General features: G+C 40.5%; 1 protein-coding gene across 1 annotated transcript in view; it reads left to right on the top strand.

Annotated features, from left to right (window-relative positions):
* The first annotated feature begins 565 nt into the window (after nt 1-565).
* tafa5a (TAFA chemokine like family member 5a) overlaps nt 566-27,772 on the top strand; it is a 108,451-nt gene continuing 81,244 nt past the window's right edge. The window contains exon 1 of the mRNA XM_079263029.1: nt 566-665. Coding sequence (XP_079119155.1) covers nt 575-665 — 91 coding nt within the window. The 5' untranslated portion in view covers nt 566-574. The remainder of the gene's footprint in view (nt 666-27,772) is intronic.

Genomic DNA, 27,772 nt, shown 5'->3' with positions numbered 1-27,772 from the left:
ACACAGAGAGAGAGAGAGAGAGAGAGAGAGAGAGAGAGAGAGAGGGGGGGGGGGGTCTGCAAGGCGACTTGCTTGGCAGTGTGTGACTCTGCCTTTCCAGTAGTGGGAGAGATGTGCGTAACATGCAGTGGAGAGCGCTGATCGTCGCTTTGGAACCGCCGCGCGCACCCGAAGACCTGCCGATGGCTGAAGCCTGCTTCACCGAGCCTGTGGTAAGGGAGTAAAGCCAGCGGAGAGACTTTACAAGAACCTAGGAGGAGGAGGAAGAGATGGAAGGAAGGATGCGAGCCCTTCTGAAGATGATGATGATTGGGGGTTAATCGTCTCTCGGTTTTTGGAGCAACTCTGACGCACCGGAGGCAAAGAAGCGCACACATTTCGCTGTCGTTTAACGGAATCTCAGCCGTCCTGCTCGCTTTTTTTTTTTTAAACCGGAGATCTGCTGCATGATGAATACTGAACTACACGGCCAACATAGTATGAGTCAGTGTGTGTCTGTGAGCTGAGGTGGAGCGTCTCTCTCTCTCGCGCCGCACGGCTGTCTCCGTCCGCCACAAACCTCCCCTGCGCCAGGATGCAGCTGCTCAGAGTTGCGTGGGCACTGACTGGAGCGGCGATCTGCTGCTTTCTCATCCTCCTCATTCACTCCCGCCTGCTCAAAGAAGGTAACCACTCGCAACTCTGCAAAATCGCCACCTACTTTTTATATGTTCCAACGCGCCACCGCTTTTTTTATTTTTTTATTTTTTTTATTTAGCAAGTTTTCCCGCAATCATAACTACACTGCGGAGTGCGGAAAGCCCGTTGCTCCATAAACGCCCAATGAGGGTGTCAAGGAAATCCCCTCCTCTCACGAGAAGCTCGGGTCACCTGCAGCCTTCCACATCAACAAGTCATCCGGTTCTTGAAATAAATAGATGACAGAAGTAAATTCTTTGGTCAGGCAGTGCAGAGGAGCCTTAAAAAGCAGCAGTTCACTCTGTGAAGATGCTGATTTGCTCTAAACGTTTTCAATAGATGGCACTAGAGTCTAGCTTAAGGGTAACATTGAGGTCAAGCGGTTTCTATGTTCCCTCATTCACCTTCTTTTGTGTTTTCCGACCCTTTTATGTCCACCCAGAGATTTATTTCCGTTCCTGATCACCACTCAGTCACCTTCCAGCAATAATCAAAGCTTCAGAGGTCTGTCCACTGTGTATGTCACAGCAGCTCGCAGACATGGCTGCGTTGTGACCAGAGGGTTCAGCTCTTTCTTTTCCTTTTTTTTTTTTTTTTTGGCAGGGTTACTAATGGAGTGTCATTAGCTGACATTCAGCTATGAATGACGTGTGGTTTAATGAGTGACTGATGACTGATGTTTGAGTATGGCATATTATTCCCCGGAACCAGTCATTAATTCCTCCTACAATGCAGCATAATAAATACAAATCACATCTGTCTGCAGGGAGGTCTTCGTGAATAGGTTGAAGACACTCTGTGAAAGTAAAAATGGTGTACCGTATAAAGCTTGTGGTTTTTTTTTGTTTGTTTTTTTATATCCCTTGATAGATGCATTCCCAAGGGCGGGTAGTCTGTTTTAGGGACAGTCGCTTTTCTTTTGTTGGGATTTTGAAAAGCTTGGCTTGGGATGGACTGCCTCCAGTCCTGGGCAGATATTTAGGTCAAATAGTGAGAAACACAAGAGGTGCACAGGGAAGGCAAGGGGAGAAAAGAAGGGGGTGGAAAAAAGGCCAAACATCCAAAATGGGAAACAAGGGGACTGACAAATTTTTACCGGCACTGGAGTTATAATTCACCACAGCATCCTTTTTCCACAGAGGTCAAAAATAGTATTGTGTGATCATGTTGCAGTGCAAAAAAGTGCCACTCATGCCGTTGTTAATGTAAGGGGCTCTCATTAGATTCAGGCCATCAGCATTGTTGAACTTGTTGACTGGCAAGGCAATATTTTTGACCTTGGCTGCTGACTTGTTTGTCTGTATCATGTTGTACTTTTTACACTGAGGGGCTTTTTTTCCCCCTTAAGTCTGCATTTCTTTGCTTTCTAAGTTAACACTGTACACCTTTCAACTTTAGGAGGGAAAGCGGCAAGCCATTCTGTTGGCGATATGATGCAATTTGGTTAGTGAGGTCCTTATTGAAACATGGCGCAGAGCGGTGGGGTTGATAATTTGATCACTTAAAGCTACAAGAATGAGCAAGGTCAAAGCTGGCTGTGAGGCGTAATAATGCGAACTGATAAAATGAATTCAAAGGACTGCATTAGTGGCTGTCTTTTGGGGATGAGGATAATGAAAGGCACGCACAAGAGGCCTACAAAGAACAGACCCCTTTTAGTCTTGTCTCGCATTTTCTCTAATGAAGAACATCTTGGTTGTCCGATGTCTCCTTTGTGTACTAGAACAAAAAAAAAAAAGGCAAATGTATTTTTAGTTTTTCTCTGCCATGCCACAGATTGATCGCCCCCGCTGTGTTTTCATGCATGTAGGTGTGTGTACAGATGTGTATACAGGCAGTGTGTTATCGGAAGGTATAGCCTGTCAACAGATGAGTTATTTTCATAACAGTAAAGGTGGGGATGCTGGTGGGGTAGATGATTTTGGAAATAGGGGATGCTCATGAGGAAGCGAAAGCCCAACACACCACAAACACAAGGGTGTTCTCAGGGCTTGTTTACCTCATTGCATCAGCTCTCGCATAATGTGACACAGGCTCTTGTAGAGCAAGAAACTGATGGTGGATTCGGACTCGAAACATGTTTAAACAGTATGCATGTTTAAACAGTATGGAATGTGGATGGATATTGTCCCATAAATTTCTCATAGTGTCCACTTCAATAATTCAGGCAACAGAGCAAATCCCATTTTGCTCTTCATTGGCTGAGATATTTGTCATGTGGCAATAGAAGCCCTGACAGGTTCATGGAATAGCTCCTGCTGCAGAAATCCACTGGTTAGTCCAGGTCAATCTGGCTAAAAGTTTGACTGAAATAGAATTAACCTTGTGGGTTAAAATTATATATCTGCCCTTTGAAAAACTCCATGGCCTTGAGTTTCCATGTTATAGCAATAATAGAATCCGAATGCATTATTTTATCATTGAGCCGGCATCCCGGCACCACAAAATCTCTTCCAGTACAACGCGTCCAAGAATAAACATACAGCAGACATATAACTTAACTGGACCAGGCAGACTGAGGCAGTATCCACCAGAGGCGCATCTTTCTACAGACTAAGAAAATCATTTAGCAATGGTGAGTTAGTTTGAAATTAGCATGAGGGAAGATTGATTGTTCAAATGTCAAAATAATAAACTTTCAAGTTTGTGGAAAACTGGCACCTTAATCAAGAAAAAACTTTAGAGGGCACAAATGATAATTTTGTATGACTGATCGGTTCCTGTTCAAAAACATCCATGACCATCGAACCATAGCCAAAGTCGTCATCATATTCATATCAGATACTGTAGATAGATTTTACCCTCATGCATTAGACACAGATAAGTAGCTTGGAATACAGTCTGTTAAGATTGGCCACTTGCCTTTTTCTAATTGTTTCTCATGTGGTATATCTTCTGGGAGGCTTGATTTCCAGTCCAAAAGGATGTATGTCTGGGAGAGCCCAACCACAGCAGGCCATCTATTGGGTTTTTGATTTATTTGTTGTCAGTAACTGGAAAAGTTAGCCTGAATGGCATTAGGTGAAATGCTGCTTCTACCTTTGAAAATGCTATGTGATGAAGACAAAGGAGTTTGGAAAAGAGTTCACTCAATGAAAAAAAAACCGACTTGAACTTGTTAAAAACCAACTTTGAGTTGGTATTATTTCTTTTAGATCAGTGCAAGAAAGCTTGCATGGTGGCAATGCTTTTCTCTTAACAGTCTTAACAGCTTTTCTCGCAACAGTTGTGCCAACAGTGACACCGAATAGAAACAGTTATGTACTCTGTGCTTTTAGACCCATTCCATTGTAGGTTTCTCAAACAGATTTCAGAAAGAGTTCAGAAAACTTAGAAAAGTTTACTTGCTTCCAAACAGACCACCATTCTGTCTAACAACTGAGGTATTGATCTCGGCGTATAACCACAGACTGATCCAAAGTGGGCCAAGTCTGATATGTGTGGACACGCACCACAGCTGATGTTCAGCAACCAAAATCTGCTTTCGTTTTCCTCATACGGAGGCTGATTCCTCTTTAAAGGCTTTAGCTCAGAATGACTTTCTCTGGCGTGAGGCCTCAGCTCAGAACGGCTGCCTCAGGCAGATTTGGGTCAAGCAGTGGTAAACGCTTGGTGTAATGTATTGCAACTCGTTGGGAAAAAAGCGAGTTTAAAAAAGGAGACGGCCTTGTGTCTGCACGATTGCTTTTCACCTCTTTGTTTCTAATAATGAAATAATAATGTTTACATGTTTTCAAGGAATTTTTTGTAAGTTTGGTGACTTCCTTTGACCAGATGAGTGAAGGGATCATCTGGCTGTAAAACTGCAAAATCAGGTCAGCTTTGAAATGGCCTGAGGTGTAAGCCAGGGTCACCACAACTGGACGACTGTTGATTTCTTTAACATAGCTTGAATACAAGTTGTCTTTACAGCGGTCTTCAGGATGTGACCCTGGCCCACTGCTTGCTTAAAAACCAACAGGTTCCTCATGCTCTTTTGTGGGAATATTACTGGCATACATGAACTAAATTCAGTTCGAGTGGTCAACTGTTGCAAAGAGGCTGCAGATGATACCAAAGGCATCCATGCAAGGGATGATTTTATTGAGTCGCTGCGGTGTATTACCTTTTATGACACTTTTGTGCTTTGTGTTTTTACTTGGCTTTCAGATTTAAACTTTTCAATTTCACCTGTGAACACTGTTTTATTTTTCTATCTGAACACTAGTTCGATGTTTGCTACAGTTGCAAAACATTTAATTCATTTTAAGCACATTCTCTGGAAAGATGTGACCGTTTGCAAACCATCACCTGGATTTATAACATGCCCATAGTTTAATTCGAGTTTAGAACAAACTGCAGCATGAGCTCTGACGTTGGTGTAATAAGCAGAGGTGTAGTCATTAAGTATTTCTCCCTTTTTAGGCATCTATTATTAATTTGTAGAAAGGAGGGATATTGAGGAACTTACCCCTCGAGCACTGCTTAAGGCTCAAGTGAGATAAAGATAATGTGCGTGCATTTAAAGCTGCAATAATACTCCTTTGGCATACAGAAGCAATGTCACAATCACAGTGTTTTACTTGGTAAATCCTCAGCGTGTTCAAATCCCTCACAGCACTGGGACACATAGGTAAGCGTTCCCCTGCTTGTAATCTGCTGTAAACTGCTTTAAATTGAGCAAGATTTATCTTTAATGGTCTGTATCAGCTGTAATCCATAAGGGCGATGCACATTAATCAATTGCTTAATTGATTCATTAGTTAAAGGGTTTGTTAATTAAATCCCTTTGATGAATCAATCACAGTTGCAGCAAAAACCTGTGGTGGTTTTCCAGGGTAATCTAAGCCAGGCCAAACAGCCCCCATGTGCCCTGTGTCCTGGAGCGCTTGTCATTTGTGTGTGTGTGTGTTTGTGTGTCTGCAATATTTGCTCACGGCACTGTTTTTCACAGTTCCCATTGATTGCAGGACAGTAAAAAGTGTGCACTATTGCACCCAGTTTTCCTAAAGTCCTATTGATTGCATTCTGGCAGTGCTGTGGAACAATAAAAGGAGAAATTAGTAGTTGGGGTTCAAGCCCAATGAAAAGCTGACTGCGAGGACACTCTCTGGGCCACAGATTTTACCTTAGTGACTCACTGGCCTTTGAAAATAGTGATGTCAGAAAGGCATGGCCCTTTTGCACTTCATTCCCTCCCTTATGCCCATGAAGCACCATGTAGTCTCCCTGAGGTCCTACCAATGCAAGCTTGAAGACTTAGACTTAAATCGCTCTCCCTAAAACCTTGGATCAGCAAGGACATACGACACTCCGACTTCCATCCTCAGGCACATTACTGTAATAGAGATGCTCATGATAAAATACATAACAAATGTGGTACAGATCAGCAAACTGGCTCAGATTGTTACATTGTGCTCCTCCTGGGTGGAAGATGCTGGAACCTGCACAAAGAATTGAGGGAATTTAGTAACTGTAGCTGAATCTTTAATTAAAACCTCACTCAGTAGCTGGGGAATGCGTTCTGGTCACTGCGCTTTAACAGAGTTCAGCTGTATGAATTAGTCATGTGAATGTGTGGTTTTACATATACAGTCATAAAAAAGTACACCCCTTTATCAGGCTTTACCTAAGAAACTGGATAAAAAAAACACAAATCATCAGAGCTTTATCAGGTCTTAAATTTAGTTAAACTAAATTGAAAGATGGCACATAAAGTATTAAACATGATTTTTCTACAACCTAAGCCAAGATGCTGAATTATTGTGTGAAATATTAAGTGCACCCCTATAACCTCAGAGTAATGAGAAGCCAGGACTAATGATGGACACATTTAAACATCTATAACAAAAGAAATTTAGTCAGCTTCCCCATGTGCTACATTCAGGTGTGTTTTAATAGAATGCCGGAGGAATAACATCTGCAATAAAAAGTGTGTGTTTCTGCCTATCGTTTTGATAGCATCAATTGAATGTTTAAAGTCGATGATTAGTGAGAATGTGGATGTCCCAGGAATTTCACAACAAGGTCACTGTGCAGAGAATCTATTCTAATTACCACTAATCCACGCGCTAAACCCACTCACTTCACAGACATCACTTCTGGATCAACAATCTTTGGACTGATTAGAGTAAAATGAAATGTTTGATCACATACATGGTCACATCTTTGGTAAAAACTAAGCCCAGCATGTCAACACAAAAGCCTCATACCAATTCTCAGGCCGTGATGCTCGTCCCTTTCCTGTTAGAGTCATAGGGCTTGGACACCTTGCAGCAAATGAGTTGACCATTAATCCTTCTGTCAGCCAAAGTATACTACAGTCAAATGGAAGGCCATCTGTCTTAATAGCTAAAGCGTGGCTGATACTGAAGAATGCAACAAAACAATGATCTCACATACTGCCATAAATCTACAACAAAATGGTTGAAAATGACTGGAATCAAAGTGTTTCAGTTAACTCATTATTTCTAAATATCCTGACATTGTAAACCATGGCAAACTTTGGAAAGTATTTTTTCATAAGCGTGCACTGAATGAAAGAGAATGATTGAAGCACTCTAAGGGATTTGACAAAAAAAAAAAAAAAAGGAAGAGGGCTGGTAGTTTGAAAGGTTAGAGACTAGCAAACCCATTTGTCTATCGGCTTGTCAGCTGGAGAATGAAAGATCCTCTCAGATCAGCATTTTCCTCCAAGGGAAGGCGGATTCCGCTGGGCCCATTCTTGCAACACTGGCAACATGTCCATCATGAGCATCTCTCAAAGTGAGGCTCGTCCCTCCCCCTATGGATGATCTAGCCTTAAGCTTATAGTGGATTCATCTAGAAATACAAGCTCAGAGTGCTGATTTAAGGGGACTGAGACAGAACCTCTGTCCAGTTTATTCATAGGCTAACTCTCTGGAATATTGATTTCGTGACCACCAGGGTGCTTGAATGTGATGCTTCCACACATTCTTGAGGAAATGATGGGTGAGAAGTGTGTTTACCCTTCTGCAGTTTCAATATGTGCTTCCATGCTGTGTTAAAGGTAGAGATGAGGTTATTTCATCGTTCAATCAATCACTGTGTCTCTGTTCATCTAGTTGATCAATAGCTACTTAGGAAGTCTGATCTTTTGTGTGCATCAGATCCCAGTCATTTGAATGGATATAGAAACAAGGTTGTTTCTGCCTTCACAAAAGCTTGGCCCCTGGAGGCCATTGTGACTCAAATGCGGTGTCTGTGATAACCGACTCAGTCATGCTCTATGGATCCAGTGTGTTTGAGCCGTTTTTCCATTTCCATCTGACAGAAGTGTAGGTTTAATTGACATTAGGATGGCTATAGCGCATTAGCTTCTTGTGTCAAAGGGGCAGAATATTACCCAATTCTATGGTGCTCCACCGCAACAAATTGCATGTTACTCTTTAGAAAACTAATGGAGGCTTTATCGATTTGAACAAGGCCAGCCTCTTGCTTTGTCTCGCCTGTCAGATTGGGTCTAAAGCAATTTCATAAAGATCATTATTTTCTTTCTCGGAATGTCTTGCAGCCAAACAAGATCCTCCTTCGTTCATTCCTGCCATTTTTACTGCTTGTGGCGACAGCTCTTATGGTCCAATTGAAAATGAATTAGAATAGAATGACACATAATGAAAATCACTAAAAAACATTGGCACGTCACATCCTCTTAGCTTGTTGCGGCATTGAATAGATTGCTTGTGGGGCTCCAATTCCTATTCTCGATCTAACGCAGCGAAAGAAAATGGGTTTAGCTCACTGTAAAGGACAAGCCATATCGTTATGGGTCATAACAAGCGCTGCCACTCATTTATCTTCTAATGCCATTAAAACGGGTGGCGGGAAAGGTGCTGACATGGGTGTTGGGCATGCAACAAAGCAAGATACCTCATCAGGTTTGCAGCTCACGTTTCGATCGTCATTGACATAATTGATGTAGCTGGCAAGCATTACAGTGTCAAATTGTATTCAGACAGGTTGCTGGGATAACATTATTCAAATGATTGCATGTTTTAGCTTGTTTACTCATTCGTTGTCTCTTAAAGTATTTTGAATGCAGAAAATGAACCACCTTTCACTCCTGGACTGATTAGATGGAGTTTTTCATTATACAGTAAATCTGAGATAAATATAGAGAATTCTGCGCAGCTGAAGGAAGCAGAAAGCAAATATTTTGAAGTTTTCTGTTGAATTTTTGCTCAATACATCAATTGTGGCATTCAGTTAGTCTTTCTAGGCTGGATTTGGGGCATCTGTTTCAACTACGTATACATCGCTGCGTCTGTTTATAACCTCTATTCTTTTTTTTACAATGACATTACTGCTACATATAGTTTTATGCTTATGTTTACAGCTTTTCTGATACAACAGCAGGGAAGGAAGGGGGAAAAAAAAATGAAAATGGCAATTCTGCTTCATCATAATCATTACGGTCCATTCCACATGGGGGAGAGGAACTTCATTATTGTACCTGCAGGGACTGTTAAAACCAAACTCATGAATACAGAAAGCTTTCTACCATGGTGTGTTGTTTCTTTTCAGTGCTGCAGCTAGGAATTTTTCTTCACTTAAAAGTAATGCATACAGCACACACCATAATTTACCAGGCATGCTGTATTCATGGGTGCTAAAACAGCCTGAGTTAGCCAACTGTCTGAGCTTAAATAGCAGTCTGTAAGAATGTAGGAGGTATCCAGTATTTACAAACGCACAGTTTCAGATGTAAGTAATGCATATTGTTCTCTTTGGTATGCATTGATGTGTCTTGTGTCTCACATTATCACTCATCATTTTTCTTATCACATGGACTCCATTTCTCACACTGTGTGCACTCCTGTGTTTTATATTTTGGCGGTTATTATCGCCGATATATTCCCGTTAAGGGCATGAATCAGATGTACCCCAGACACCATTTCTCCACACAACGTAAAAGACTAAAAAAAAAAAAGGTGCGAGAAAATCATATTTTAATAATATGTTCAGCAAATGAAATATGCCAGGTTTGCACATTTGCCTTGCTGAACAGACAATAAATTATATCTTGTGCTCTGCCATATAAGCCCAAGGATAAAACCTCATCCAGTGAGAAAGGAAATGGGGCTGGCGGGATGCAGGAAACAGAATGCCCTTGCCTAAATCAAAACGGTGAGGAGAGGAAGCACTGACATGTGAGTCCTAGTTGTGCAATTTACCCTGTGCACAAGCATGCAGACGTGCCTCGGAGCACATCTGTATGATAATGTTTACATCGAAACACAAAGGCGCACTCTCCTTCTTGCAGATAAGCATTGACACCAGCAGCATGCAAACATTAACATGAAGGGGTATGGTGACAAATACAAGCAGTCACACACACTCCTGCTAATGTAAAGCAGGTTTTGACAGACCTTATGCAGAATCTTGTGTTTGCTGTAGTACATTGGAAAGCAGATTGTAGCTGCAAGTCTAATTCATCAGACAGACTGTGTTAGAGCGTGGAGTTTCCTCTTACATTCCAAACACAGCATTCTTCAAGGGAGTGAATAAATGCTGTGAGCCACACAAGTCGCTACGGCTGCATATACATATGCAGCTATGAAGGGTCACATGCCCCCCCCCCCCCCCCCCCCCCCCCCCACACACACACAGTGTGGCAGGTTCTCGGGGGATTCCAAAGGCGATGAAATATTACCGCACAGGCCACACATAGGCTACCACGAAGCATAAACAGTGCGCACACTTGGAGTGTTCATGAGCAGCCTCGTCACTGATGGAGATGTGTGTGAGCAGACGAAGCATCTGCTGCTTCTTCTTCTGCATGTCAGCAGCGGGATAACTGGACGCAAATCATGTGTAGGCACATCGCATCTGCAAAATGTTAGCATCATCTGTCATTTGGGTGCCACACATTGACAGATACGGCGCATTCCAGTTATCGTCTGAAGACTTGACATGATCTCTCACTTTCTCCCACACACACACACGGCCGATAAGGCAGATCTGACATCATGGAGGAAATGCAGTCTCAGCCTTAATAATGTCTGATAGGTAAACGGCACTGCAACCCACCTGCTTTTTGGCCCAGGTGCAACCACTTGAGCAAATTGCCTTCTTAATTGATGGACTTTAGCCGGTTGCTGTGAGCTAGCGTGTGTGTGTGTGTGTGTGTGTGTGTGTGTGTGTGTGTGTGTGTGTGTGTGTGTGTGTGTGTGTGTGTGTGTGTGTGTGTGTGTGTGTGTGTGTGTGTGTGTGTGTGTGAAAGACACTGCTGGGGTTGCTGCTGCTGCCCATGGCTAGGGGAGCAGTAATGGTGGAAAGAGAAATCTGTCAGTCGGTAATGAAATAATTGGCACAAACGGTTGCGCACACGGGTGCACACACACACATGCACACAATGCATGTTGATACACACGTGCTTTTTTTTTTTTTTTTTAAGAGTTGCACTGTTTCACGGATGCACAGGCGCACACGGAGCCCCAGTCATGAGTACAGATAACAAGCCGGTGAAGGAGAACTGATGCACCATTTCCTCCGGTTGTAGCTACAAATGAACTCGCCCAGTGGCTGAATATGGACACACTGTGACAGCTAATGAGGTGGAAAGGGACAGACAGATAAAATGTAGAGATTAAGGAAGGTGAGGAAAGTAGAGAAACATCACTGCAGATGTACAGAGAAGGTGAAGAAAGCGTGTGGAAAAGCAGAATGATGACAGACAGACAGGAGGGAGAGAACAAGACAGGCAGAGTCACAGGTTGTTGCCGATGGGTTGCTTCCTGAAATAAATTCTTTTTGGGGGAGGGTTACTATGGCAACTCAGGTAATGGTAGACATGGATTGGTTGTGCAAGTAACCAGCAGAAGTGCTTAGAGAGAGAAAAAGTGAATGACTTTCATCTAAATTCTGTGTTTATTCATCTGACAATCGGTTTAAGCCCCACTGTTCATTATTATTTACAGCCGGTTTAGTTTATCAGGATCAGGAAGATTTTAACAGACTGGCTGAAAATACTAAGCACATACAGAGTTCAGCAAGTCTGATGTGTTTCACTGACAACCTTTGAAGGGATAGAAAATTAGTAAAGAATAGCTTGAAAGTGGTTTTAACTTGTGTTAAAGTTTGATGGTTACATGGTCAGTGTAAAAACACAAAAATGTTGCTGCTAAAATTTCTTGAATAAGAGGTCTGATGTGTGTAAAACTGTAAGATTAAAAAAAAAAAAGCTTCTGTGAAGTGTAGCAATTTGAATATTTATAGCACACATTTAAGTTGAATTAATAGCTTTCAACTGTAGCTCATGAATTTGTTGCTAATTCAGAGTATGCGATTAAATGTTGAGGGTTTTTTTTTGTAAAATATTCCAGTTCTGTGTCACACATCCATCTGTGATGTCATTCAGATGGAACCATCCACACCCACCCACCACCACTGCTGTTAAGATGTCATTGTGTGAAGTGCAAAAGACACAAGCGGATTTAAGTGACAGTTATGGAAGAGATGCTGAGGTTTGGCGTTACTTCAATCCAGAACTGCTGCTGGTATTTTGTTAAACGTTGTCAGCATGTTGTTTTTATGTTCTACAGCATCTATACCTTAAAAAACAGGGAAAAATGAAATGAAGAGATGAGATTTGTGTCTTATATCCACAGATACCATGATGTTTGCCTGGATGTTGCATAAATGAAATAGCAGAAAGCTAACAAGCTACCTAGCCTAGCTTAAGTGTGCTAGGCACTGCTACATTTTGAATATATTCAAGTGAAACTTTGCTGTTAAATGTACAAACTGGTGTTTAAAGAGTTGGGGAAACACTTTGGTGACATGCAAAGCTTCTGTGTGGATTTATACAGCTTTTACTGTCGTTCATCTAACTAAATGCACCGACAGGACAATTTACTTGCCTTTACCCTGTGTAATTATTAGTGGTGTTCAGTTATAACCTCCTTGGCGGAGGTAATTATGTTTTTACTAATGTCTATCTGTTTGTTTATGTTTAAGATAACTCAAAAAGTTATGGATGGAATTTCATGAAATTTTCAGGAGTAGTTGTAAATGTGAAAAGGAAGAACTGATTTAATATTGGTGGTGATGCGGATCAGCATTTGGATCCAGTACCTTTTTAAAGACCTCGGCGGAGGTTTGCGCTCTCTAAGTGCTTTTCTAGTTTCATATACAGGCAGGTTGAAAAAACACTAAAATTATTAAATAGAAAATTATATTTTTCATTACTTGTTTTTATCTTTAAGAAAAAAGGCATTTCCTTACATTGAACACTGGTATAATGCATAAATTAGGCTGAAATACTGATTGAGAGATTTACATTCTCTGCACTATGTGAAAAAAATCCTTTTAAATTCTGAATTTAAAAGGAATTTTTGTTCTTTGGTATTTTTTCCTGAGGTGCACTTGACGCACCAGAAGAATGAACAAAACAAATCATTGCAGTACAATAGTATGTTTGGACAGAAAGTCATAGGGACAATAATTTAATTAAACTCATTAAATGAAAGTGGTAAAACTGAAAAAAATATTATCTTTGGCATTGTTATCATGATGAGCCTGCATTTTGAGATTATTCACTTCCAGGTCAACTTTATTTGTGAAGCACCAATTCACAACAGTTGTTTCAAGGCATTTTACAGACACAGTTAAATGCTACATGATTCATCATAGTCCATGTTTAATCCAATTAAAACCAATCCATTAGAATATCCACATCAGCCCAAATTTATAAGAGTTCACATAACCATGTTCATCAGAATAATTACCTTCCTAATTAAACCAAAGGATTGAGGATTGAATCTTCTGTTTGATTCAGTCCCTCATCCTCAGGATGCATGGTGCAGTAGGAGACAGTGGAAAGTTAGTGAAAACGTCTCTGAGGGAAAAACTTTTAAAACAACTGTAGTCAGGAATGACGGTCATCTCCCTGGACTAGTGGGGGTGGAGAAGACAGGAAAGGGGGTTTTGTCACTAACACACTCAAGAAGTGTTTTTCTTTACTGAGAAAGAAAAAGATAAATCACAAGTTAATGTCAATAATAATGCCACATATTTATATACAGAGAATAGAGAATACGGGTCATGAATGCGGGCTGCATGTTCCTGTGGTAGTTAGCACCACAACCTCACAGCAAGAAGGTCACTGGTATATCAACTCTCTTAGAGTTTCAAAGTTTGTGATGCCACATGAAGAACACCATCTGTCAAACAGATTGCCTTTTTCCCTGGCAAACTCCACATAGGTCTGAGCGGGGCTTTTCTTAAATGTTCTGAACTTTTGCCGATAGGCTTCCGGTACAAGCTCATAAGCTTTCAGAACCGAAGCTTTCACAGTGTCGTACTTTAAACTGTCTGTAAGAGGAAGTGCTGCTACTACCTCTTGAGCTTTTCCGTGCAATTTACATTGGATGAGAAGGGACCAAACATCCTGAGGCCACTGCAGTGCATGTGCAATGCGTTCAAAGGCCGCAAAATAACAGTCCACTTCAGATTCTCGGAATTCCGGAACTAAAGCAATAAACCGGGTTATGTCCAAAGGACTGGTAGGCTGTACTGAGGCTGCAGACCCAGTAGGTCTAGCAGAGGGTGGTGAGAGCCCAAGCCTTGCTTGGGAGTCCAGCTCTAACTGGCGTAGTCTCACAGCTTTCTCAGCTTCAATTTCCAGCTTTTTAATCTCAAGCTGCATTTGTCTCTGCTGAGCTTTCTCCTGGGCTTCCAGCTGTAAACGGGCTAGCTGAACTCTTAGACGTGCCTCAACTCGTGAGCCGTCAGAGCTGCTGCCAGAGAGGGGATCAAAGCGGGGAAGAGTGGCAGGAGTCACCGGCTGGCCATCTCCATCTCTTTTTTTCACCTCCGGTTCCTCAGAACCCAGTGGAGCAGCAAGCTCGGCTTGATCACACACCGCCGCAGTGGAGGGAACCACCCTCACAGGCGACACAGCCTTTGTCTCAGGAGTTCCAACGTCAGTCACCACCAGAAACTGCAACTCCACCAAGCGTTTCACCACCAAAGCCTTAAGATCCTTCTTAACCAGTTGCTTAGAACACGGAATATCAAAGTGACCTGCTATAAGGAACAAATCATGCTTGCGGCACGAGTCCAACTGATCCAGGGAGGGATCCCGAAGGAAATGCTCCAAATCAAACTGAACCATGCCTCGTCTTCTCATACAAGGCAAGTACACACACCAGGGAAAAATTAAACCAATTAACTACAAAGTCACTGGGAAAAGTAAGTTATCCCGGACGAGCCCCCACTATGTTACGACCCCAGTGGTGTCTAGGGGAAAAAGGGGGTTGCAACACAAAAGAGTGGCAACTAAAATTTCACCAATAAGATTTATTTACAAATAGGTGAATTTACCAAAACAATAAGGGATAACTCAAAACTTCCCAATACAAAAGAGATAACTTAATACAATAACACAAAACCCAAACAACTCTAATCACAGACAAAACACTACAAGGTCTGTAACTCTACAGCAAGTCAAAAAGTCTTAATAAAATAAAACCCAAACAACTCTGTAAACACAGACAAAACACAACAGGTTCTGTAACTCTACAGCAAGTCAAAAAACGTCCCAGAAGGCAAAACCTCAGCAAAACCCACAAACAGTCCAAAAGTGGCAAACTGTGTCACACTCAAACACAGCTGCCCTGAATGAGGCTGATGATGTCCCTTAAATAGGAGAGTGGCAGAGGAGGTAGCCAATGAGCCTTGGTCCTGAAAAGTCCTCCACCAATCCTAAAGCGCCAAGGGGTAGAGGCTGAGATGCAGAAGGCTGGCCAATCCTGGTCTTGTGCGGCTGTTGGGACATCTTCCTCCACATTCCAGCAGGCTTGGGCCGTAACATTCACCTTGTGGCTGTTCTGTGTGGAGTTTGCATGTTCCCATTCTGCATTCTCCCTGTGTATGCACGGGTTCTCACTGGGTTCTTCAGCTTTCCCCCACTGTCCAGACATATGCAGGTTAGGTTAATTGGTTTCTCTAAATTCTGCCTAGGTGTGAGTGTTAACGTTTGCTTCTCTGTGTTGGCCCTGTGATGGACTGGCGACCAGTCTAGGGTGTGCCCTGTCTCCCGCCTGCCACTTGCTAGGATAGCTCAAGGTTCCCCATGACCATTAATTGGACTAAGCGGTAAAGAAAATGAACGGATGATAATGAATTTAAAGTTTTTGTATTCTGGGGAAGTCTTTATTTGATTTTGTTGACCCTGCTTGCAGCCGTTATACGAAGCTCAGGTTTTAATTTTAATGCTGGTTTTCATTTGAAAAACTCTGTTCCACTAATATGCCAAAACACTGTCACAAAAACTGCATAACATGGTCATAGAATGACAATAACACTTTGAGTTTATATTTCTTGGACAATAAACTGTCCAACTACAGTGTTTTGTTTTGCGACTAAAGCTAATAGCGTGACTTTAAAATAACCACACTTCATATGGAAATATTAACCATTTCCCTGAAGGTCAAGAAGAAATGCGTTCACGATTACATATGAAATCATTTCCGTGTGTTATAAAGTACTTAACTTTAAAAGGAAATGTACAGTCTTCATTAATTTTTATTCAGTCCACCGTCACATTTTCCAGTGCTCAGGGATGCAGGAGTTTGAGTGGAGAGCAGGATGCACTCACTCAACATCCTCAAAATAGCCCCACAGTGTTGCTGTGCGAGTACATGTGTCTTGTAGTGTAGCCCTGTGGAACTGAGAGGGGACAGGAGAGAGGACACGGTGAGAGGAGTGTGTTGGGATGTAATAAGTGTGGTGGATGCAGATGTTGGATACTTGTGCCAGGGGGCCATGTAGGTTTGCAAAAAGCCTGTGCATGTGTTGTTTTTTTTTTTTTTCTTTCTGCCAAATGTATGCAGGCAGGTGTTTTGCTGAAGCTTTGCTGCAGTTGTGTGTGTGTGATCAGCGATACATCCGAGTGTGTGCATTCCTGTTGAACGTGTGCACACTTCCATACCTGCAACGCAGGCTGTCAATAATTAGCGCAGACAGCAGGGGGAGGACGACGAGGGAAAACAAAGGAGTAAAACATGCAGGAAAAAATAAATAAAAATACAAAATAGCACAGCGAGTGGAGCTGAATCCACCTCCCTCCCACATAGTGGTTACCGTGGAAATCCAGATAAGGATGTTTCCTCTCTCATTCTGCTAACATGGCTCTGCATCGGCTGTGAAGGAGCCAGAATACCAATTAAAGTGCTTCTCGAATGGAGATGGCAAGTATGGGCTGTGGGTGCACCAAAAAATAAGATCAATGGCGAGCAGAAAGGGACATACAGATGGAGTTGGTGTTACATGAACGGATAAAGTACAGAGACATGGTCTGGTTTGGTAAAATAACACGACTGGCAGTAGATGGAAAGAGAAAGGATGCAGAAATGGATAAAAGGAAGTTCAGGAGGCTGATAAGGCATGCATAAACTTCATCAACTCCTTCTCTGTGCGCACTTTTTAACTCTCTAAGGCCATCCATGCAGCATAATGAGGTGGATGTGGACAGTTTTAGAGAGAACCTTTTAAAAGAAAAAAGAAAAAAAAAAAAATTTGCATCTTAAAGCAACAGTTGACCATCAGATGGAAATAATAGCAGTGCCCTAAAGTGACCTTTGGTGTTGTACCCAATGAATAATTTAACATTTATGCCGTGCTGCAGTGAGCACATAGTCTCCATTATAGCACATTGACTGTCTCTGCTCCAGCTTTACCCTCGGGCTTTATTACTAATGTACACACAATGAGGACAACCGTACACGCATTCAAATGCACACACATCCTCGTAAAAAGGAGAACTTCGGCGACATACTTGACTTCCTCCAACCTTTCCTCCCTTTTCCTGCATCACAATTTTCCATCCTTTTGTTATGCAAAATGCCGTCGCTATAGTAAGCTGTGCCATTTCTTCTGCAGGAGTAAAAAAAAACAAAAGAAGGAAAAATAGAATACAGATTGAGATGGGATGAATTTAAAGAAAAAGAGAAAATGCATTCCAGTCCTCTGAGAAGTGCATAAAGGAGGTAGCGGGCTGAAGTCCCAAAGCAGCAACAACGTGTCACCCTTTGCTGTGATATGCAGTGCTGCTTTTCCTCTTGCTGTATCTTTCTACTCTTTTACTTCCTTTTCTAAATGAAAGCACTTATTTTTTTCTAACGCAGGAGTCGATTGCCATGTGCTACATTTGCGAGCAGCACAAAGACTTTACCTTTTGAAAAGCAGCAACCCTGAGCCGTCAGCTCCAGCTGGTTGATGTGGATTGCTGCATGGACACACACTTCGGAAACTGTTTCCCTCTTACTCCATATTTCACTGGGTGTTAGGCATTGGCTGCTTTGTGGAATAAAACAATGTTTTGTCTTTTTCTGTAGCAAACAGCCTTTCACAGTCACTGCGTCTTTTACATTTCCAAAAAAGAAAACAAGAGGCTCCATTTCGGCGCACTTTGCATGGCCAGAACAGCCACGCCTGCTGTGACGAGTATCATAGCACATTAAAGAGTAATCCAGTCTCGCAGTTGATTTGTCCTCCAGAAAGTTTCTACTTTCGGAAGACTTAAGGCAGCCCGAGTTTGTGCCTTCTGAGGTATTCAGATTTTCTCAGTGTATTTGGGACCGTTACCATTTGGTTAGAGTAAACAGCTTCCATCCTCAGCTTCCAACATTTGTTAAGTTTGTTTTCAGAACATTTCACTAAATCCCAGAGCTGTCAAGTAACAAAGTACAAACAGTTTTTGTTACCTTACTTAAGTAGAATTTGGGGTATCTATACTTTATTTGAGTAATTATTTATTTATTTATTTATTTTTTTTCAAATAAACATAGTTTCCTCCAACATCTTTCCAGCGCATATATATATATATATATATATATATATATATATATATATATATATATATATATATAGCTTATATTTACTTATATTCTAATAAAGGTTGTTGATAACATGCCTTCTGAAGTTGGACTCTTTGCAACATTACAATGCTTACAGTCACATCTTATATGGTTCTTTAAAATATTTGCGTTGCACTCAAATTTGTTTTCATAAGAATTTATGTGACTGTAAAGGTGTAGTGCTTCCCAGCTTTTCCAGTATTGACCTTCTGATATAACTTTATAGAAACTTTTAGTAATTTGGCGAGTGCACTGAAGGCTCCGGTGCTAATGTTTAAGTGTTTCTTTTTTTTTAATGGCATTTCTCTCACTTGCATTAATTTAATTTTTATACTTTCTAAGAATTTTTGTTAAATCAGCACTTTTATACTTTTATTTAAGTAAAAAAAAAAAAAGTTGGTACTTCTAGAGAAGTGTTTTTAAACCTGAGTATGTGTACTTCTGCCTGAGATGACACCACTGCTAAATCCACCTTCACCCACCATTTACGGGCTAAATGGTTTCTGTGCATCAGCTTGCAAAGCAAACTCAAAGCATTCTTACTTCACTGCAGCCACAAAACTCTATTTCAATGAAAATCCACAGGACTTTTTGAAAAAGGTGCTTCTTTTGTTGTTCAGTCACTTGTCCTGATAAATTACGCGCTACCTGTTGCAGGAAAGGTTTTAGCATAACTTAGCTGAATATTAGTTTCTTTGTTTTGTGTCTGAAAAGTCAAAACAAAAATAAACTCTTTAAGGTGCAGGCGATGGAAAGGGCCTCTGTCCTGTGTTGTCTAATCTCCCTTCCTGTACAGAAGCGACTATGTATAATTACACATACAGTATCTTCTATATCACTTCTACTTCTACTTCTACTATCAGCCTTTACAACTCATTGGAAGTTCATGAGTCATGCAGAGGGTTGAGAAATCATGCTCATATTAATCAACTAATTTATTTCATTAGCAGCATGGTTGAATTTAAATGGGTCAAAAGCTAAAGTTAAATTGTCAGTGACTGATCACTGAAAAGCTGCTTCAAACTGAAGATCAAATACCTGATGGTCAGGCTGCATGGGTTGTTGAAATATAACAAAACATTATCAAATAACTAGACCACTTCTTTTGATTCATGTTTGTTTTAAAATGTGCATGATTGACCTTGTTGCATTGTAACTGTAGTAGGCTGAAGTACCGCCAACACTTCAAACACTTTCAGAGTAGCTACCACAATCATATCTAAACCTTGATTTTCAAGGAGTATATAGTACTGCATTCTGTACTCAAGTCAGCAGGGACAAAACTTAGCTTTTAAACTAACAATGCATTGACTTAACCAATATAAAAATGCACAAATAACTTTGACAGTACTTTTAATTTTCTACAGCCTTATTATATATGTATATGAATAAACCCACAGCCCTCAGAAGCCAAATTAGTTCTAAAACCTTGGATAAAATGAACTAAAAGTTCAAACGTCTTGGACTTCTTGAGGCTTGCATAACATATTTTTTCTTATTTTCTTTAAGTAATCATGCTTAGAATGCAGATGAGAATGTCTATTATGTTGCTCTCAATAAGCCACATTTCAATTTTGTCCACAAACTTTTATTTATAGAAATTATGATGATAGTTAATCTGTCGGTGCACTATGTCACACCGATCACACGTTCAGTTCCAGCAATGTTTAGCACAATGTTTAGCAGAAACATTTACAGTCAGGAAAAAACGATGATAAGAACATTGTAGGGCAGTGAACTAAATGTCTTGGATTGTTTTGAAAGTTTAGGTTTAGATTGAAGACTTGCCTTTATTATAATGTTGAGGAATATGTCTTGTAAGGCCAAAAGCCTGACTTAGGAACAGGGATGGACTGTAGAAATAGTAAGGCAACTGGTTAAACTTATGCTTACGAGGTGGTGAAGTGGAGGTAAATGTTAATGTAAAGCAACTCAGAAGCATAACTGGGTGCTAGTAACACAGCTAGTTGTTCATTACGATTCAGTTTCTGAGGTTATTTTACTTCCACATTTGATTAGAATTTTCTTTAAGCTTCGGGTCTGGCGTTTTTCTGAGGGAGGTCATATTAGCTGCCTCTCACAAGGTTGCGTAAGCTAACAAAAATAATTCCCCAGTGACTCACAGGCATGAAAGATGAAGCTTTCCTACTCAGACACGGTAGAATTTAATTAGCTCTGTCACATATTTTTCACTGATTATTATTGGGACCCTGTGGAGAGCATCCAAATGCATAACCTGAATATTTAGCATGGTGTAAGTTGATGTTAAGCTAGTAAGCTAGCAGTGCTTGTGCTGTAGCCAGAGGATTCTCATATAAAGGTTTTTAAAATTAGCATTTTGTGTGTTTTAGTGACCCAACAAGCTCAGCTGCAGTGCATTGACTCATGCTTTCACTAGCCCTCCCACCCTATATGTAAAAAGTGGCTGCATATGTTTATTTTATGTATGGAGTCATAAAAAATGACTGGCTACAACAAAACCTTGTTTAAACTGAAATTGTATCCTGGAGGTTCCTGTAAGGTGTCCATGCCAATCTCCACATTCTTCCTGCGGGGAGTATTCCAAACTATTTCTGTATTTTTTTTTCTATGTGCCGCCTTTTCTTCCTCTTTCTGGCGTCGCGGCACCCGAGGCGCCAGATTGTGATATCTCTGCAACCACGGGGTTCGGCGGTATGGTTCGTTATCGCTGTTGACACACTTTAAGAGGCACCACAAATGCACAACTGATACACACATGCAGGTGCTGCATTGCACAGATAAAAACGATTGTGACACTCTCCTTGTCAGTTTACCTCATGGGCACGGGAGAAACAAACCTCACAGTCACACCCTGAAATGACAGAAATGCTATTTCATATTATTTCCTGATGACAGTTCTGCTCTGTTTGCTGTTGCTCCTTTTTTCAAGTGGAAAGTGTGCAGTGCTGTTTTTTGTTTTTATATTTATTTTAGCCTTCTATTTCTTTATAATTCGCCGCATTTCAGTGTATATATTCTACTCTGGACTTAAGCTGTTTTCCTTAAAAAAAAAGAAAGCAAAAATACAATTTATGTATTTAAAGCAGGTTTTAGTCGACAAAAAAACACATTCATTTGTATTTATGCCCTTGAACATTGATGTATTTCCTGCTGTTTGCTGTTCCCTATACAAGTGGCCAGGTTATCTTTTCCCTTATCATTATCTCCTACACTGGCTCATAAATCTGTGTGCTGATAGCAGTGCTCTGGAATCCTAATGCATATTCATAACAGCACTATCTAAATATTCATGAGCAAATGTCTGGCCAAACAGCTTCCCCCTCCAGAACAGTGAAATATAAGACCCAGTTTGCCTTTTTATGTGCTTGTTTTCACTGCAGTGGCAATGGGTGGGGAGTTTTGGAAGCGATGATGTATTTGCATGTCTCAAGGAAGGAGAATTATTGGTGCAGAAGTTTCACTGCAACTACGTGGAGGATTTTGCGACAGTAGCTCCCACGTGATTTTTTTCTTTTTTTTCCCCTTATCAAATATTGTCCAGGGGCTTATTGTTAGAAATGAAAAATGAGCAGAGTAACAACTTTTGATAGGTTTATTTTCCGGAGATGGTGCACATACATCAGGGTTACAGAACAATAAATGACAGATTACCATACAGATTAGAGATGCAGCAGCACCATCTTTTCTTTTAACCAAAACAACTGTAAACCTGCTGCGTTTTACGAGATGAAAGCAAGACCCTTCTCGAAATTGCACACTTGCAGAAAGTCAGATCGGTCCTCTGCTGAATTTGAGATATTTTTGTTCATCTTTGTGTGTTCGTATTTTAACTATCACAGAAAAAAAAAAAAAAAGCACATTGACCTTATTACTGTAGAGAAACTGTGGGTTCAGTCACCGCTCACACACATTTAAATGAAAGTTAAAAAAAAAAAAAAAAAGAAAAAGAATCAACATTTTAAAAACTTCTCCTCTGTTTAACTTTTATCTTGGTTTTTTATCATCTGGACTCATGGTGGTGTGATGTATTCAAGACCACCGATATAATCCTTTTTATCTCCTCGTTTTATAAACTTAACTAAATAAAATAGCCCGGAGTCAGTTCTCAATTAATAAACTTAATTAACCATCATTTAGTAAATTTTAGCCCCAAACATTGAGGACGTACTTCACATTCATTTTCCACAATGACACCTCATGAACTATTATGACACTAATGAATTACACTTTTAGAGTAAACTACTCAGTATTGTTATTAATTTAATATTTACATAAGAGAGATTTTCAATGCCTAATTACAACCTGCGTTAAGCCGTTGCAATAAAGCTGAATAAGGTTACATACAGGAAATGTTGACTCAAACTGCAAGCATTACCTGAATGTAATGACAAGCATCTAGCTGACGAGTTAGACACCATGTTTTGTCTTTGTTTTATTTAAATAACAATATGCCGATTTTTAAATAATTTTCATTAAACACCATCATAATTAAAATCATTTAACTATTTAATTTCAAATAGTACAAAAAAGAGCATATTAAAACTTGTATGCTAATTTATATGTTTGATGTGAAAGGCTAAGAAAAGACAAAATGTTTGATGATAAAACTCAACAGTGGCTGAGATCTGAGAATTATTCCTGAAGAATATAGGATTGTAGTGAATTTTCTGATATCATCTAGAGGACAGTCTTGGAGGGGACGAGAATATTTGGGTCCTCAGGTAGCATTTTATTAAAAAACAAACAGGTCTGTGCTGGAAATCACTGCATGGGCTCAGAGACTCACCTGAAATACATCACTGGACACAGTTTGTCTCCGTTTTCTACAAATGCAAATAAAATTCCCACCATGTTAGAAAACAAACAAATCAACAAGACCGAGAGGCACATTTTCATTTGGAGTTTTGCTCAGTTAAGATGATTTGAAAACTATTAATCTAATAATCATGGTCGGTGTGTGTCCTTTTAGGAAGCAACTGTCTTATCAGAGCACATTTTTAACATTCAGCTTTCATGCAGTGTGAACAAGCATCACCAACCATCACTAATAATGATATATGCATTTACTGACTTGGAGGAACTTCTGCTGCCATGAAGCAGCATCTTTTTCAGGATGAGCCCTGTTTATTTCAGTGAGATGAGACCAAATCACATATTGCATGTTTAACAACAGCAGGCCTGCAGAGCATCCACACATGTCACCCACTGAACAAATTTGCCATGTTAAAAAATGCTATACAAAGAACCGCTGCACTTCAAGAGCCCTGGGACGCTAATAGGGGTAATGGGCTTGAATCTGAATGAGCAACAATATTACAGATGATTTGCATGCTCACCTGACATTGATACTCATTGGTATGTGAAGGTTGGAGAAAATTAATCCTCATACTTGGAATTTATTTACACCCACAGAACGAGAGACATTTTCAGTACGAAAGTAAAGTCTAGTACGGAAGCAGAGAGCGGCCGTGCTTGGTGATCTTTATTTTAACCATTGTCTCATCTATACATAAAAAAAGAATGTTTTCTTTTGGTAACAGGATTATTTATCCTGAGAAAAAAAGATAATTAAGGCTCAAAAGGAAGTGGTTTTACAGCGGATTTCGTTATTTAAAATACACCCTATGACCACCTGTAATTCTGTGAATGAGTGATTGGCAAAATTTAGTTGGGCACATCGCAATTTCAGCCTTTGTCAGACTTGATAGAAGTAAAATCAGATGTATTGATCAGTGATGGATCTGACTTCTGGCTCATCCGAGTAGAACAGCTTGGTACAGGGATGCCCTATGGACCCACTAACTGAGGTTTCGGGGCAGAAGATGATGTTTAAGCTCTGATCCATGTTAAAGGACAGTCCCCCTCCCCACTGCCCCACACCCCTACCAAGCACTGACAGACCTGCAGAACTCCTTCAGTGAGAGGCTGCTGCATCCAGAGCATGAAGAGTGCATTGCAGAAGTCCCTTCCTGCTGAAGTTAGACTGGAAACCAGCACTGTTTCCAGTACACCACAAACATACTCAATTTAATAAAAAGAAATAATTGATTTTTACCTAATTTACACAAACATGTTTGTTCGGCTGTTCTCCTGTGATTGTGAGACTGATTGAATGTTAGTCTCTGTGTTAAGTGGACTAAAAACATCTCTAGCACCTCGTGACCCTGCAGTTAAATAATTTTTTAAAACTTGTTTTCTCACGTTAACATAAACAATCTTGTTATCACAAGAAAACCAGCATGCAAGCACGCTGTGTTTTCTCTGTTTTCATCATCATAAAGCAATTTTTATGTCTTTATATTTTGTTCCCAAGGACTCAGACGTGTTTGCAATCTTTTAAAGTGGTCTTGAGCAATCCCTCTCCAGGTTTTCTAAAGGTCTTTAAAAGTTTGACTCTGGCAATGGCCACTCTTTTCTTTAATTCATTGTTCAAATCTGTACTGGAACATTGTCAGAGGAATATTTTATGTGTGTGCGTGTGTGTGTGTATTCGGATAACTTATTTACTATGAATCATTCAAGTAAAAAGCACATAACTTTAAAAAAAAATGAACCAGCATCTGCTAACAAAGAAGTCAGTTTAAACAAGCAGTCAGAAACAGTTTGTTTCTATTTCTGTAGTTGCATCTACAAAAATACCAACAATAGTATTTTTCTTTTCTTCTTTGAAGCATTATTTTTTCAGTGTATGACCCTGACGCAGAACAGAATAAAAAAAACTCAGAAATATCCAAAAACAAGTTTGGAAAGTCCTTCAAAAAAAAAAACCCAAAACATTGCCTCACATCTGGATATGAACACATTTGCTGTCTTGGACATGCAACGTGGCTGATGGAGCAGACAAACCCAGGAGGACATTCCTGGAGGACGTGAGGGAAAGAAAGTTACAGGGTAAAAGATGAGACAAAAGTCCTCATCATTGAATTAAACTTTATTATCCCACCAGGGGAAATTTGTCGTAGGCACATGGTTCAGATTCAGCTGCAGACACCATACATTAACATATTAGTATACACAAGACATGACAGTGATACAGTAAAAGTTTATTTTTTTACAGTTAAAAAAAATAAATAAATAAAAAATAAATAAATAAAGGGGTACAGACTTGTACAAATTAAGTGCATAATGTGTGTGTAGATGATAATGGATGGGGAGTGAAGGGATGAAAGGGAGTGAGCGTGGATGGGCAAGGGATCCACAGCTGAAGGCCTGCCCCCTGCCCTATCAACTGGGAGTAACCCAGGGGGAGGTCTACGTACCCCTGAACTTTACATTAGGGAGGATGGGGGTCAGACAGGCTTCAAGGGAATGTAGAGAGGTCGGAGGGGAGACCGTATGCAGGACGGGTGCTGAATGAGATATTACGGCGTGCCAATGTGTAAAAATGACCAAAGTTCAGAATTTTAATCCCACTTTAAGAGTTCAAACTCTTACCTTTTATATTCTGGATTTGCATTTATGTTTGCGCATATTTTGCAGAAATCTCTGTTCCTATTATTTTTCTGGCAAAGTCTGATATAATGTACCAAGAGTTGGAGTGGGTACTGAAGCAGTACCCACGTTGCTTTGAGTGATGAATTACTATTTCTACAATCTGTCACCTTAAACAGTCAGTGTGTCTTGGTTACATTGCATACCATGTTGTGCATTTTCATTTACTTTAGCTGAGAGAGTGTCATCATCACTCTGCCATTGAAAAAAAACAAAAAAAAACATAGTCTGCCACTAGTCTGACTTGCAACTTGTTCACATGTCCTATTTTTTGTTGTTGTAGCAGCAGGAATGCAGCTTCTACGCAGCTACAGAATTAAGACACGGAAGAGTTTTGAGACTATGACAAGTTGACAGCTTGTCCTAAAACCCATCATGCTAACATTCCTTGCACCCCTTCTTCTCAGCTGGCATGTACCAAATAATTCATCTGGAGAAATTGAAGTAAAGTAAAAGAGATGGGTGAGCAAATCCTTTTTTTTTTTCTCCTTTATTTCAAACATTGTGCCAAAGTGGAATTCTTGAGAAGAAAAGCTGTCATAGCTGCTGATGCACAGCTGTGGGGAAGTTGTGTGTCTGTAGGCGTGTGTGTGAGTGGCTACAGAAATGAAAGCCATCCTTAACAACGGTCGGACATGGGATGAGCTGTGTTTCATGTTCTGTGTAGTCGTCTCATTGTCAGTCAGTCAGCTGCATTATTGTGATGATTAGGGGGGAAAAAAAGGCCACAATCATCTCTGCTCAGCTCATCAGACAGGTAGAGGTGGTGGGGAGCAGAGGACTGATGAATCCAACTTGCAAACTAAGGTCATGGCAAAAAGCACTCAGTTTTTCTCCCCTCTTTTATATTTCGGCTTGATTTCTTTGTCAGTTTCAATAGCTTCATTTCACTTCCCTATCAGCTTATTTTTCCCTTCTCTCACTTCCAGCCACTGCGACATCTGCACACTGAAACACAAATTGCAAACTTTGAATGCAGTGACACATGTATGCCTCCTCATCGCTTGTCTGGCTTTATTGGAGCCTTAACATTGCATGGTGGTAATTGGCTGGGCTGCTAATCAGCCACGGCACAGAGGGCTTGTTTTGATACCATGACTATTTGTCATCATAAAACAACCAAAGACATCTGGCGACTGACCTTTCTGCTGAACGCTAACCTCCGCTGCTGTGCGCACTAAGCTTTATTTGGCTTTAAAAACGCTTCCTACAGCATTTAACATTGTATTTTTTAGAAATAGATTTTCATGCTGATTGCTAACACTGAATTAAAAGCATTTGGAAAATTGTTATTGCATAATTTTCATGCTGTCAGCTGCAGCTTGACTTTCATTGCTTATAGATGCTGACCCACTGCTGTAGCACTTAACCTGAGAAGCAGCCAAAAGCTGGGGCCCGTCGACAAGAACGCAGGCTGCGATAGGTCCCATCTTTCTGTTTTCACATCCCAAGTTGTGCTTACAGCCCCCCTTTCCTGCAGGATGCAAAAATATTAGCTTTCAGCCTCGAGCAGCTGCCAACTTCCGTTGCCTAACAGCCTTTCCTGTCCGTCACAGGCACTGCTGTAGACAGGAGTCCTGTGTGCTGTGGCTGCTTCAACTAAAGCGAGGTGATTCTCTGTTTGTTTGAGTTCTGTTCAAAGCTTACACACCTATATTTCATCATTCTAACCTGACCTTGCTGAATCTATATATGCTCTCTGTCAAACGCTGGAAGTGTAGTAAATTAGAAGGCTTTTTGCACCCACGTCGAAAGCTAGA

The sequence above is a fragment of the Telmatherina bonti genome (assembly GCF_933228915.1).
Source record: "Telmatherina bonti genome assembly, chromosome: 23".
NCBI classification, from domain to species: domain Eukaryota; kingdom Metazoa; phylum Chordata; class Actinopteri; order Atheriniformes; family Telmatherinidae; genus Telmatherina; species Telmatherina bonti.
The sequence above is the reverse complement of the archived record's forward strand: the minus strand, read 5'-3'. Positions and strand labels throughout refer to the sequence as shown.